The sequence below is a fragment of the Sciurus carolinensis genome, chromosome 10, assembly GCF_902686445.1.
Source record: "Sciurus carolinensis chromosome 10, mSciCar1.2, whole genome shotgun sequence".
Classification (NCBI taxonomy): Eukaryota; Metazoa; Chordata; class Mammalia; order Rodentia; family Sciuridae; genus Sciurus; species Sciurus carolinensis.
The window spans coordinates 134,571,294-134,586,048 of record NC_062222.1 but is presented as its reverse complement, the minus strand read 5'-3'; the positions used below and the strand labels follow the sequence as shown (position 1 = coordinate 134,586,048).

The 14,755-nt window shown below is 51.6% G+C and overlaps 1 protein-coding gene across 2 annotated transcripts in view; it reads right to left on the bottom strand.

Annotated features, from left to right (window-relative positions):
• Positions 1–14,755, bottom strand: part of Slc2a9 (solute carrier family 2 member 9) — a 163,199-nt gene that overhangs the window by 136,693 nt on the left and 11,751 nt on the right. For both annotated transcript variants that reach the window (XM_047567065.1, XM_047567064.1), the window contains one exon: positions 3,049–3,209. In XM_047567065.1, coding sequence (XP_047423021.1) covers positions 3,049–3,209 — 161 coding nt within the window. The remainder of the gene's footprint in view (positions 1–3,048; positions 3,210–14,755) is intronic.

Below are 14,755 nucleotides of genomic sequence, written 5' to 3'. Positions count from 1 at the left end.
AAAGTTAGAAGAAAAGAAAAAGTAGCCATTCAACATCTGAAAAGTCCATCTGAGCAGAGGGAATGTGACCTGTTGAGCAGCCCCCTGTCGTAGGCAGGGTGTGGCCCTCCACTGCCTCCCGGTCAGCCACTGCCAAGGAGCGCGAGAGTGATAAGATGCCCAAAACCTCCCCCTTGAGCCCTTCAAGTCCTTTCTTCAGAATCAGAAAACAATATGCTGGGGCTTTTGCCCACCTAGGGCTGATCAAGGAGATTAAAGCCAGGCATGGTGGCACATACCTGTAATCCCAGCTACTCCAGAGGCTGAGATAGGAGGATTGAAAGTTTGAGGCCAGATTCAGCAACTTAATGAGACCCTGTCTAGAAGCAAAATAAAAAGAGCTGTGGATGCAGCTCAGTGGTGCAGCTCCTGGGGCTCCGTCCCCAGCAGGGAGGGGTGGGTGAAGAAAGGAAGGAGGAGTTTAAAATAGCATCATATAATAGGAAGAGCTCGGGTCTGTGGTCAGAGACACCTGGATCTGAATCTCAACTCAACTTCTCTGCAACATGGGAAAGTTGCTTGGTCTCCAGGGTCTCAGGGCCACCGTGTATAAAGCAGGGACAGCAACAGAGTTTTAGGAAGTAAATGACCTGTAGCGTGTTATGCACTGTTACGTAGCAGAAGGTAAACAAAGAGAAGCATCGGTTTTCAATTTTTGTTCCTTTTCCTTCCAAGAGTGTTACAATTTAAGCTGTAACTTCAGCACAATTCAACCTTGACTCCCAAAATGATGAAAAGGGAAACTGACGGCTTCTTGGGCCGTGATCACCAGCCCCCGCCACCCGACGTCTCTGCAGCCTCCCTGCTCCTGGGCCCACTGGCTTGACGTGAGGATCCCTTCACCACTTAGCAACTGAAGACGCTTTCCAAGATGTTTTCTCTTTTGCTTTCCTGTTGCTTTTCAGCCGTCATGCTGTTGAGGGCATAGGGCTACCTTCAGAAACCTCATTTCACACGTAAGAAAAATACTGACTGAGAGATGAAGCAGCCGAGTCCCACGTCACACAGTGGCTGGTACATGGGAGAGCTGGGGTTTGCTGGGCCCAGCATTCTGATGCCAATTCTATTGAACTGGGATAGACAGGAGGACTGTGAACAGGGTCTGGCTTGGCCAGAGGCTAGTGAGAGAACTCCAGGCTAGTGACAGCACCTGAGGGCCCCTGGCCGTTGGGGCCAGTCTCGGTGATAGCCAAGTGCTTATCAACTGCCCTGCCGTCATGGACTTTACAATACCATTGCCAAGACGGGCAAGGTGGCACACGCCTCCCAGAGATAGGGAGGCTGAGGCAGGAGGATCACAAGTTCAAAGCCAACCTCAGCAACTTAGCAAGACCCTAAGCAACTTAGAGAAACTCTGTATCTAAATAAAATATTTTTTAAAAAGGGCTGGGGCTATAGCTCAGTGGTTGAGCACCCCTGGGTTCAATCCCCAGTACCAAAAAGACAAAAATAAAACTAAAAAAAAAAAAAACAATATTGCCAACAGGACTTTAGTTAAGAGCTCCTTGCAATAGGGGAAATATCAGGTGCTGAGGCCATTGTGCTTAGTCCCAGCATGACCTCAGCCACGTGTGAGCCAGCTAAGCTGGTATAAATGCCCTCACTTCTCTGACTACTCCCCATTCCCATCTACAGATCCCCACAGCGTGAAGCAAATTAGACAGGAGAGGGTATTGTGTACCTGGAGCATTGGAGGACCTCAGAAAAGGGCTCTCTCACCGTTAGGTAACAGCTATACTTCCCTGGTACCCAGTTCCCATTAGTTACTGCTCTGGAAATGACCTTGGGGACACGGGATAAGTAAAATGTCAGCCCCTCCCCTATACCTCACTGGGTGCCACAGACCTTCATGAGCCACCCAGCCTCCCCTGAAGCATCATTGCTCTGACCTGCTCGGGATGGGATGGGTGTGAAGCAGAATGAGGAGGAAAGGTAGGACCCTTCTCAGCACCATCTCAGTATCCCTGGGTCTGGGGAGATGTTCTGGGGATGAGGATTCTCCTCCACAATGCAAGCCAACGCAGTATGGAGCTTTGTGGAGCACCTACCACGTATGATGTCAAGGTGACCGTGAAGAAAATGGTAAATAACAACAGCTTCCATTTATTAAGCTACTACTAATGACATTCTCTCTCCACTCATTTTCCCTAGCACTTAACGGCATTCCCACAAGTGGGGACTATCATTCCCTTTTTACAGATGAGAAAACTGAAGTTCAATTAAATGAGTTTGCCAAGGCCCCCAGCTAGTTAGTAGAAGACACAAGATTCAAGTTCAGACCTGAACATGCAGGAGACTCTGCTGCTTCCACACAGGCCTCACTAGCTCCCAGGAGACTGCGGAGTGGCGGAGGCACAGAGAAAGCAGGGAGTGGGGAGCTTATTGACAACCAGCCTTCTCTGAGAGTTGCCTCAAGTCAAGAGTAAGCAAGGAGTGCGAGGACCTGACTGAGAGGCCTGGGTGGGAAATGGCCACAGGAGCTGTGGATACTCCCTGCAGCCTTATTTATAATGCACATGATTTAAAATAGCCTGAAAGCTTATCAACTAGAGAGTGGTTAAATAAACATACAACGGACGACAATCGAAGCAGCTGGTTTGCTTTAAAACAGACCCGTATGTGCTTATGTGGCACAACCTCTAAAGCCACTCTCCATCTGCGCCCACATCCAGATCCATCCTCCCCTCCCTCCCAGCTCTGCACCCCAGGAGTTGGCCCTCCTGGAGGGCTCAAGGCGGGAGGAGAGAGGTCAAGGCATTGTGTCCCCCCTCGCCTGGGCTCCACGGCTCTGCTACCACCCACAGCTCCACAGCTCAGCCCCGCTTGTCGGTCCAGACACCCAGGGCTTCAGTTTCCCTGGGCTCTCATACCCGCTTTCCTCCTCTTACCCCTTAAAATCTCCCCAGTTGAACTGTCGGAGTGGAATTCTGTGGTCTGCTGAGACCTGACCATGGTCCCGACGTATTTTGATCATTATGGAGAATTCCCCAAAGATAGACTTGTACTGACCTCCCAAGAAACTTTCCAATCTTCTTTGCCATTAGGGTCCCCACCAATCCACCGATGGCGAATATGGACACAGTCACAGACCAGAGCAGGGTCAGAGTATCCGGGTCTATTCGATGTCCATGCCTTCTTTCCCATGATTCATTGTAAAAGGCCTTGATATACTGGAAATGAACAACAAGCCATGTTATTTCCTTCTGTTCCATCCTGTTGCTTGAAGCCAGCCAGTACACAAACGAGAGAGCTCTTGTAAAGCACTTCCTTCATGATGGGCACTTTGTTAAATACTGAGTGAGCTTTATCTCATTGGAGCCTTCTAACGAAAATAGGGAATGGATCCTCTGTTTACCCCATTTTTCAGATAGGGAAACTGAGGCTCAGAGAGACAAAGTGACTGGCACAGGAGATATTAAACCTGAGAGTCAAACTCAAATCTGACCCTAAGCCTATGATAACCATAGCACCAGGCTTCCCCAACATTAATGCACAGTAACATCACTTCAGAAATGTGTTAAAAGTACACAGACCTGACAAGAGAGGTACCTTGAAATTAGGCAAACAGATAAGACACAAAAATAAATAACTATGAAAGAAAAAAATGCTCATTTGGATATTTTCAAAATTAATGTCTTTGGTTCTTCTAAAGACACCATAAAAATGAAGACAAGCCATAGACTGAGTCGACATAGTTGCAATACATAAAAATACATACAAAGGAAATGTATCCATAATACAAAAATAACTCTAACATGTCAATAAAAGATGAATAATACAACTGCAATGAGCAAAAGTTGTGAACAGACCCCATAGAAAATATGAATTGTCAGCAAACAATGACAGGGACTTCAAATTAAAACCACAGGAAGATACATCTTCACACCCACTGGATCCCATTGGGATTAGATGATTCTAATGTGCACCAAAGACTGAGTTTGTAACACTAAGTTTCCCTCAAAAGTTCAGTCTCCGAGATATTTAGGTGCCTATTCTACTCAATGAACCCACAGACCATGCAGAGCCATCATGCGACACTGCAGGGAAAGCTTAGATGAGGGTTCCACAGGGCTCATATCCCAGCACAATTTGCCAGTGATTGAAGTCAGCAGAACCTTGATTTCCTCATCGGCACAATGGGAAGGATGACCCTGACCTCTCAGGGTGTTGTGAGGTGAAATGAGAGGGTGGAGCAGTGTGCAGTGCTTGAGGGGGCTCACACATGGTCCCCACCTAGGCGGAGCGTTAAAGGTATGAACCATGCAGACTCTGCTGGTGGGAGTTTGATTTGTGCCGCCATCTTGGGAAACAGTTTGACATCATCTAGTCCGCAGACCTACTGCTAGAAAATTCCCTTGAAAAGATTTCCCACAGGTCCTAGGATGTATCTACTTACATATCCATGGTAGTGTTGCTCAGAGTAGCCACAGGTGGGAAACAACCCACGTACATGCCCACCAGAAGGACGGATAGACTGAGTGTGGGTTGTCATAGTACGGAACTATAGCCAGAGGCACAAATTAGCTATAGCCATAGGTAAACACACACAGGAAACTCTCATAAGAAGTACTATTAATCAAAAGAAATGTGGAATCACACAGTTATTCCATGCGTAGAATTCAAAGACGTGCAAAATTAAAAGTTTTCTGGTGGAATTACATATAGATGCCAAAACAACAAAGAAAGGCAAAGATAATTTTTCAAATGTCAGTTCAGTGGTTGTGTTGGGGGAGGTACAAGAAATGATTGAAAAGGTAGACTTTGGTAGGACCTTTGATGTTTAAATTGGATGGTGGTTACCCAGGTGGTAGACCTACAGTCATTCTTTAAGCTCTCTGTGTGTGTGTGTGTGTGTGTGTGTGTGTGTGTGCCTGAAGGTGTGGTATGTATTTGTATTTTATACTTTCTTGTAAGTAGAATACACTTAGCTATTTTAAAACTTTTTTTTAAATTGTGGAGATGGATGGAAAATCATGTACCAAGACAGACTTGTGTGAAAAAGCTTGGGGTGGCCACAGAATGAGAGGAGGCCAGCAGGGGCAGGATGAGACAAGAAGAGAGCAAGGAGACTGCTGAGGTTGGAAGGGCAGGTCAGGAGGGTGACTTTTACTGGGGTTTTACCCTGGCAGAGTGGGGAACTAATGGAGGATTTTAAGTAACGGGAGGACATGGCGTTTGCATTGTCAGACTCTGATGACTGCAGAGAGCAGGCGTATTAGAGGGGAACTAGAGAGGAAACTAGGCTCCCTGTTGGGGGCCCTGCCGCTCCCAAAGATCATGGTGGCCCAGACCATCCAGCTAAGATGGAAGAGCAGGAAAGAGGATGCATTTGAGACATATTTTGAAAGTCGAATGGGCAGGACTCACTGGGCGACTGACTCCAGGCTTGGGCTGGGGGTATTGGAGAAGGCAGAGAAGCACAGACCCCTGCTTTAGATGTGAGCCAATGATATGATGGCGGAGAAGAGAGGAGGACAGCACCTTCTCCCTGCAGAGCATTCGTCTTCTTCCCATTTTGTCTTTCATTCTGACTCCACAACTACTTTCCTCACAGCTTGGAATAAGGCCAGGACATATTATCAACCACCAGAGCTAATCCTATCAGTGCTGTGAGTTCTATGCCTTTTTGGATAAGTCACTCTGATCTGCCATCATTTACTGATTCACTCATTCAACATGTTGAGTACTGGGTCCTGGACACGGAGATAAACCAAACATGGCCTATGATCTCTAAGAAATTTCGATCCAGCAGACCTGCTAATGCACTGTGTCACTTAAGGATGCTCTTGGCTGCAAGTAACAGGGATCCCACACTCAAAATGCCTAAGCAAGGGGAACACTTACATAAATGCAAATTCACTAGCGTGGTAAACTTCAAGGACTGTTAATCTGGTGGCTCAGGAACATGACCAAGAATGCAGGTGTTTCCTGTCGCTTCTCTCTGCTTTCCACAGTTAGACCTCATCCACGCAAGACTGCATCTGCTCACAATTGTAGGATGGCTCCTGGTGGCAACTTTGGCCACATGCTTTCCCATTCATGTGTGGCTGGAGAGAAGAATCTTGCCCTTTCACAGATTTATTGGTGCTGAGAACTTCCCTTGAGTCCTCTAGCAGACCTCTCTTCATATACTATTGGCCATGGTGGGGACACAGGTCCCTTACGAGTCCAGTCATTGGAGAATGGGATGGGAACCGCCAGCCTGGATTCTGCCCTGACTTATTCTTTGTCTGCAACTCCTGCTGTGGTGAGTGGCAACACCACTCTCCAGTGGCTCAGCCAAAGTCATGAATCACCCTTGGCTCCTGCCCTTGGCCAAAGCTCCTCAGTTAAGCCACCCTCACTCATCCCTGCCCATTGTGGTTGACTTAGGTGCCCTTTGAGTGCATATGTCAAAGCCCTCAGGACCTCAGAGTGGGGCCTCATTTGGAGACAGAGACTCTATAGTAACCAAGTTAAAATAAAGTCATTGGATGACCCCCCAATTCAGCACAACTGGTGTCCTAATCAAAAGGGAAATTTGGACACAGGCAGGCATAGAGGGAAAAGAAGTTAGGAGGTCTGGGGACGCTGGCCATCTCTGAGAGGCAAGAATAAGACCCTTCACAACCTGGAGAAGGAACCAGCCCTGCCGACACATTGATCTTGGGTTTCTAGCCTCCAGAACTTAAAGACGCAAAAATTCTGTTGTTTAATCTACTCAGTCCCGTGGAATGGTGTTTCAGCAGCACAAGCAAACTGATCCACTGTCCTACACCCAGCACACTCCTCTCCACTTGTGCCACTCAGCCAGTTCAAGCACATCCCCTCTCACGGGGGCTCCCACAGCACCGACCCCCGAGCCCCCAGCAGGGTGTGCCAGCTGTACCTCTGCACAGCACCATGCTCTCTGTCAGTGGCTGGACACCTACTCTAACCACTTAGTGCGAGGTCTTCGTGTCCTGTAGTGGGCATTGGTCACCCTTTCTTACCAGCCAGCATCGGAAGCCCCTTCCTCTTTGGGAGACTTTCCTGCCTGCGAGCCCTAGTGGGAAATAAAGGTCACTTTCACTGTGAACCTGAAAGTGCCAAGGACTCTGGGCACAGGGGTGCACACCTATATTCCTAGCAACTTGGGAGACCGAGGCAGGAGGATTGCCAGTCTGCGAAAGTAAGCAAGATCCTGTCGCAAAACAAGATAGAAAAGGCTAGGGATGTAGTTTAGTAGTAAAGTGCTTGCCTAGCATGCGCAAGGCCCTGGGATTGATGGCCAGTACCCCACCACCACCGTCACACACACAGAGAAAGAAAAAAAAAAGGAGAAAATGCCAGATGCTTTCTGTCCCAGCATCCCTTGCAGCTTGGGCATGAACACATGACCCTTCTCAGCCAATCAGATGCCTGGGCTTTGAATGAGGTGCTGGAGGAGCTGATGTGGGGCTCGGGCAGGGTCCCCAGTAGCAGAGGGCTCTGGCAGGATTGGGTTTGGGGTAGCAGCAGCTGCAGGGTGAGGGTGGCGGTGGCCAGTGCCAGCAATGCGGTTGCCGGCACTGGTCACACTGCAGGGCCCTCAGTTCCTGACCGGCTCTGGTTCCTTGAGGTGCCTTGAGCCTGGCTCTCCAGTCCCACCCAGGCTATTTTTTCAAGAACTTCCTTCATCAGATAAAACAACTTTTAAAAGATAAAATTGTTTCTGTTCCTTATAGCTATGAAAACTACCCAAACACATAAATTATCTCGTTTTAACCTTATGATAACCCAAGTGGTAGAAGGGGACAGAGAGGGACATAACGTGTCTGGGGCTGCCTGGCTCAGATGTGTGCGGGAGCACTGGGGCTGGAGGTGCTGACTTCAGGGCCCGAGTGCAGCCACCCCGCTCTCTGGACTCTTGAAGTCAGAGTGAAGGAGTGAAAGGTAAGCAGAGTCCAAGGTGCATTATGATTCAAAAGTAGGTATGAGCAAGCCCCGGTGTGGGTAGTGCTCCCTCAGACTCTGGCAACGGCAACCCCAGAGGAGCACCAAGTCTACCAGGGGACACGCTGGTAACTGCTAAGCCAGAGTGACAGGGCGCCAAGGGAAGGTAGGTGTGGGCCCCCAAGGGCTGCAGCAAGAACAGAGCAAAGGGGACTTCAGAGGAGCTGGTATAGTCGTAAGCGTCCAGGAACTCACGGGCACTCCTCCTGCCACCCGACAGACCCTCACATGCTGAAGGTCATTCCTGGGTGTGACCTTGGTCCCCACCGCAGTGCTGCCCCAATTCAAGTGACTGCAGCTCTGTTGCAGGGAATCTGGCCAAGACCCGCTCTGCAGAGCTTCTGACGCCATGCTGCAGCAGTGACCGGTCTCCTGGAATTAAATCAAGGAAACTAGAAGACGCTGTTTGGAGGAACTTGCCTCTTCCTCTGTGCAGCTCTGCACTGGGGCTCTGCGGGGAGAGCCTGCGAGGCCTCTCCGCACCTGAGCTCCCCACCCTGGCCACACTGCCAGCCACGCCGCCCAGTGCCTTGCATCCAGTGGGCTATGTGACAACTCACCCAGAGCGAGCGGAGGTGAGGTGTCACCCCACCCAGGCCTTAGGAGTGGGATGCTGTCCGAGCTCAGGCTTTCTTGTCAGCTGGCCATTCCCGGAGGAGCCAGCAGAGGGCTCCAAAGCCCCAGAAGGGAACCACTCCATTGATAGGCCTACGTCCCTGAAGGACTTCCTGGAAGGAGTGCCCCTGCTCACCTGTTTCAGATGGTGATGCCAATGAGAAGAGAACTTTCATTGTGTTAAGTCACTGTAACAAATAAGGCTCAAGCTTATTTGTTACAGCAGCTGGTTTACCCGAACACAGCTAACCCAACGCCTCAGCTGAGCCCATGACTACGGCTCTGTGACATAAGGCTTCCAGAAAGAGGGAATAAGCCAAGCACAGTGCAGTACACCTGTAACCCCAGCTATTCAGGAGGCTGAGGCAGGAGGATCGTTAAGTTGGAGGCCAGCCTGGGTAACTTAGCAAGACCCTGTCTCAAAATAAAATGTAAAAGAGCTGAGGATGCAGCTCAGCAGTAGTGTGTTTACCTGAAACACTACTCAATCCCCAGTAGTGGCGGAGAAAAATAAGAAGGAACCAACTCTTTCATTGAGGTGGGCAGGCCTGGAAATATGGGCCTTGACCTAGAGCTTTCCTTTTATGTTTTGGGAAATTTGTCAGATTCCACTTGAAGAAAGCATCTCCAGTGAAAAAGTGTCCACACCACTGAGATGGCTAATCTCCAGGCCACTTCAGGCCCTCTCCTTCCAGATTCTGTTTTACTTTTCCACTGGGCCTCCATCCCAGAGGCCCGTTCTTATGTCTGTCTCTACATACCTGCCTCCTTACACTAGGGCTCATCCTGTCCTCTAGACACAAGGCCCAGTCCCCCTGCCTTCAAAGTACTCAGGATCTAGTGGAAAGAACAGCTGTGTACCTACCTAATCTCAGCACCGGTTGGGACGTGCTCTGACAGCAGGAAGCCGGGAAAGGCTATGGAATCCAGACTGGGTGAGCGGTGAGGGCGGGTGGGGTGGGCTCAGGCTGGACCTTGCAGACAGAGGGCACAGGAGGCTCAAGGTGCAGAAGCCAGAGAGCGTGAGTTGACTAGAGGAGCTGTAAGTGACCAGTGGTGTTGAAGGGTGTCCCAGCATGGGGGAAGGCTGGAGGAGGAGGCAGGAGCTGCTTACACCCGGCTTTGCCTGCCAGCTGAGGAACCTACTCTTACTCCCGGGGGTGCCGGGGAGCATGGACCAATGTTCTAATTTTTGGTCCAGAGTGTGCATCGTAGGTGTGAAGGCCATTTTAGAGTTTAGAGTGGATGAGGCTGGGCTGGCGAGGAGGCTCCAGCACTTGGTACCGGTTCATGAGTCTGATGGAGTTTTTTTTTTTTTTGTTATGAATTCATCAAGGAGTATTTATATTAGGACTAGAACCAACTAGAGGCTAACCACAGGAAATGAAAACGAGGCCACGTGATCAAAGAAAAGGAGGCAGAAGGGAGAGTCCTGGGTCCAAGACTTGCTTGTACCCCCGAGGCCATCTTTGACCTTAGCGACCTTCCTCAAGGTGCCCGCCTCTCTGGGCAGTGTCTCAATGGTGGGGACCGGGCACTGCTTCATTCCACGCTGGCCTCTGCCCCTTCTCTGCTGGGGGACTGAGCTGGTTACTCAACCTCTCTGTGCCCCAGGCCCCTCACTTGTGGGTCACTGCCCTCCCAAAGGGGCTGTGGTAAGGGTCTCTGCAAGAGGGAACATACAGCAGAAAGCCCTGAGTCCACGCACAGCGGAAGCCAGGAACGGGGTGCCCACACCATCGGTTCTGTATTTGTAAACCGAAGCGTCTAGACATGCTTATTTCTCAGGTCCAAGAATCCATGAATAATTTACCAGGATCCCCCAGCCCAGAATCGCCTGGGCCGAGCTTCTGGTAACAGATTGAACCCTGCGATTCCCATCCTCCAAATGACGGCGGGAAATCACTAGACCATGGGAGCAAATCACCCCGCAGCCTGTTCCACGTGTCAATCTTCCTGACTGACTCACGACGAGCTGTCAGGCCTTCATCTAGAATTATCCTCAGGGGTGCTATAAAGACGCACAGGCTAGCACACCTGGTGGGTGGGCCAGGGCGCATGCGCTGCAGAGCAGGGCAAGGCCTGCCGGAGAGCCCGCGGGGTTGGTAAAGACGGTCTGCACCCAGGACCGCAGCTCCTCCAGGGAAACCATGACCGAGTTCTTTAAGAAGTGCCTGCCACCAAAGCACGAAGCCTGGCGTGTCACCTATGGTCACCTGGCTCCCGCACCAAGACCTTCCAAGCCGACAAGAGTTCTCGACAAGAGTTCTCACAACGGGCCTGAGGCTGCTCTGGGCAGAAGGGCCTGCTTGCGGGCTGGCCCTGGGCTAGGCTCTGGGGCCTGGGACTGGGGAAGGCTGTCACCTTCCAGAACGCCAGGGTGGCCACGTCGCCTAGCTGCAAGCATGAGTCAGTGCTGCTCCCTCCAGTCTGCACCTGCTTCCCTTGGGGAGCAGAGGGTCCCTGTGACCAGCCCCTGATAAAATCTCTGGACTCTTGAGGTTCCCAGGAGTTTCCTGGTAGACGAGAGTCACAGAAGTTGCCGTGACTCATGGCTGCATCCTGCGGGACTCCTCTTGGGACTGTGCTGAGTCCCTCGGGACTTTGCCCCCTGTGCCTTTTCCCTCGGCTGGATTTGCCTTGTGTCACTTCACTGTGCTAAGTCCTGACCCTGGGGATCGATACACACCTGTGCCTTGTCCTGTGAGTCCTCCCAGCGAAACATCAACCTGGGTGTGGCTTGGGGACCTGACACACCTCCCATGTCCTCGGAAATGCCTGTCTCCTTGGTGCCCTGACCCCATAGTTACTGTGCAGGTGTGTCCCCCGCCCCCACTCCTTCCTGCACGTGCTCTGGTTGGCCAGAAGAGATGGCAGTGGTCTCATTGCCAGCCAGGCGGCTCCTGGCTGCTACGGCAGCCTGGGGTCCAGGGCAGCTTTCAAAGGCATCAGATCTGATACAAGCTCAGGGTGGTGGTTTCGAGCACCGATTCTGGAATAACTCATTTGTAGAATGAGAATAAGACCCCAGGCTTCTAGACTGAGCAGCTGGAAGATGAAGTGAGGTGAAGTCCCTGGCAGGCGCCAGGCATAGCAAGTGCTCAGGAGGTCTGGCTTCCCCTGTGGCCAGGCGGGATGTGTCTGGTGGCATGTCTCTCTCCAGCACGCTCCCCCGGGTGTGTGTGTTTCAGTACTGGGGGTTGAACCCAGGGGTGCTTTACCCTTGTGCTACATCCCCAGCCCTTTTTATTTTTTAATTTAAGACAGTCTTGCTAAGTTGCCTGGCCAGCTTCCTGCCTAAGCTCCCATCTCTGGGAGCTCCATGTTCTCCCCACCTCCCACCTTGGGTCAGGTTCCCCAGTTCTGACCGCAGTAACTGCCCCCTACTCCACGAAGCAGAGCCTTCCGAAGGCCTTGATGGGCCTGTGGTCCTTCCCCCGTTAGGCCGGAGAAACTTAATGAAATGAGAGAATTCTGAATCAGAGATGCAGGCCGTCTGGCTCTCATAAGCTGAGGCCTCCAGGCTGGTTGGCACGCATCCCCTGGTGCACCCCGACACCAACAGCAGGCCTGAAGAGGCCTGTCCTCCCTTGGGCCAGCATTTCCATCGGCTCGGATGGAAACCACACCAAGTCATGACTCATGGCTCCCAAGTTCAACAGTGCAGCAGCATCTTCCATTACAGAAAAATCAGAAGCAACTCAGGAGGCCTGTGCTAGGCAGAGGGGCCGCCCACGTGATGCTGTTAGACATTGTGGTGGTGGAGGAATTCCGACCCTGTGGAAAAGTGCTTATGGTATTGATATTAAGCCAAACAAGTCTATAAAACAGCATATATGCTTGACCTTCGGAAAAGTGCAAATTTCAAGGAAGCACTGCAGAGGGCTCTGGGAGGATCCCAGGTTTTGACTGTGTTGCCCAGATCTGCCCCCAGACTCTCAGCTTAGGGCTACTCAGTCTCCCTCTTGTTTGTAAAACATGGTTTTATCCCAATGTCTGCCCTGCGTGACTGGTAGACAAAGGAGAGGCAGCGATAGTAACTCTGGACACTGCAGCTTGGGCTGCATCCCTGGGGGGCAGCACTCTGGGTGTTCCATTGCTGCGGGGGCGCCTGACTCTCCAGGAGAGAACACCAGAAGCTTCACACCTTCCAACCCCAGCAATACCTCTATTCTTTGGGCTCATTTTGAATTCCATCCTTGTTGCTAGAGTAAAACCATAATTTCAAGTAGAACACTCTCCTGAGACCTGTGAATTATTCTAGCATGTTTTCAAACCTGCAGGTGGTTGCAGAAGCTTGGGGCTGGCCTCTGAAGTGAGGGCTCTGGTAGAGGACCGTGCGGTCGCTGGCATCTGAAGTCACTGTGAACCTCCCGAGCTCCTGCTACGACGGCGCAGGGCTCATCGCTTAGAAGGTCCTGTCTGCTGTGTCTGCCGCGCCTCCCAGCACCCTCGGGACTGCGGGCGCTGACAGGCACCAGGGTCTGCCCTCTCTCCCTGAAGATGCCCTGAGGGCGCTTCCCCACCTCCCTCTCTGTCCTTCCGGCCACGCCCTTCCGGCCACACCATTCCTCTCCTTCTCCACACCATTCCTCTCCTTAAGCACACTCTGCTCGTCGGTGGCTCTGCTCATGTGCACCCCAGTGCCCATCCTGCCTGGGCTGGCCGTTCTGGGGTCCTTGCACTGTGACTTCCTCCCGCAGCACAGGGAGCTCACACTGCTGGGTCAGCATTCCAGCAGGCCGTCCCCCACCAGAGGCTGCTCACGGATCGCCCACTCTTGAGCCCTTCCTGCTGGCCTTTGGGCCCCTTTCCATCGGAATCTGGGCCCCATATGGTCCACCCTAGCTTGGAGTTTGCATTTCTTTAGGGTGTTGCTTCCAGAGCCTTCCTGTAGGCCCTCTGGGTGACCCCCATGCACAAGAGGGTCTCTGATCCATCCCCTACCCAGACACCATCCCCCACCCAGCCCTGCCTGCCCAAGGATGGAAACCCGCCTCGGCCTCAGAGGGCAGCCCCGGGGGCTCAGAAACCCCCGTCAGCCTTCCATGTCTATCTAGCTCTCACTGGCTGGCTCACAGGTGGGGTCCAGACACTGGGGTCCACAGTCACCATCAGGACATCTCCCACTACATCTCTGGTAGTCCCAGACTCTTGTGGCAGTTCTAATGAAGCAGGTCTTAGAAGAGCCACAATCTCCTGCTAAAGGGCAAAGCTTAAATCACATAAAGCTGAGACCATTTGCCTGGTTTCAGATTAACATCTTCAGTCCACTTGCATGGGGGCTTGAAGATTCAGGCAATCACTTGTACTTCCGACTAGTGTGCAAATTAACCTTGGATTTTGCACAGTCTCTTGGAATTTTTGTTTTGTTTTGTTTTTGTTGTTTGCAGTGCTGGGGATTGAACCCAGGGTCTTGTGCTTGCTAGGCAAATGTTCTACCACTCTGCTAAATCTCCCAGCTCCTGCCCAGTCTCCTAAAACACCATCAGAATGTTTTAGATATGTATGTAGGTAGGTAGATGGATAGAGGGTAAATAGACAGACAGATGATAGAGATGACAGCTAGCTAGTTAGTTAGCTACATCATTAGAATTAGACACTCAGGTCAGTTAGAATTCGCCCTCCCCACGCCTTTACAGATGGTTACACCGGCTTTTTCAATACACAGAGTCGAGTAGTTGCAAAAAGACCATATGACTTTGCAAAACTTAAAATACAAATGGTCCAAGGGGCAGCAACCAGCGGCAGAGGGCCAAGTGCACCAAGCAAAGGGAGTGGGGGTGGGGGTGGTGAGAACGGAGAGGGGACAAGGAGCCAGGCCCCAGCAGGTCACAGCAGTCTGGGTGTGACAGGCAGCTGCAGGTTCTGGGCAGAGGGGCCATATGATCCGCCTCAATTTGTAAAGGTCCCTCTGGCTTCAGGTGCAGAATGAACCGCAGGAGTCAGAGGCAGACAGGGAGGCAGTTAGAAGACCCCACCGTGTGCCAGGCTACAGATGGGCCTGGGGAGGGAGCCCTGGGGTCAGTCACCGTGAGCAACTCCTGCCACTGCACAGAAGCCCGGCCTTCAACAGCCGAAGCCTGCTGTGGAGGACAGTTCTCCACGGTCCTGCTCCCGTGCCAACAGAGGGAGGAGGGGACCGAAG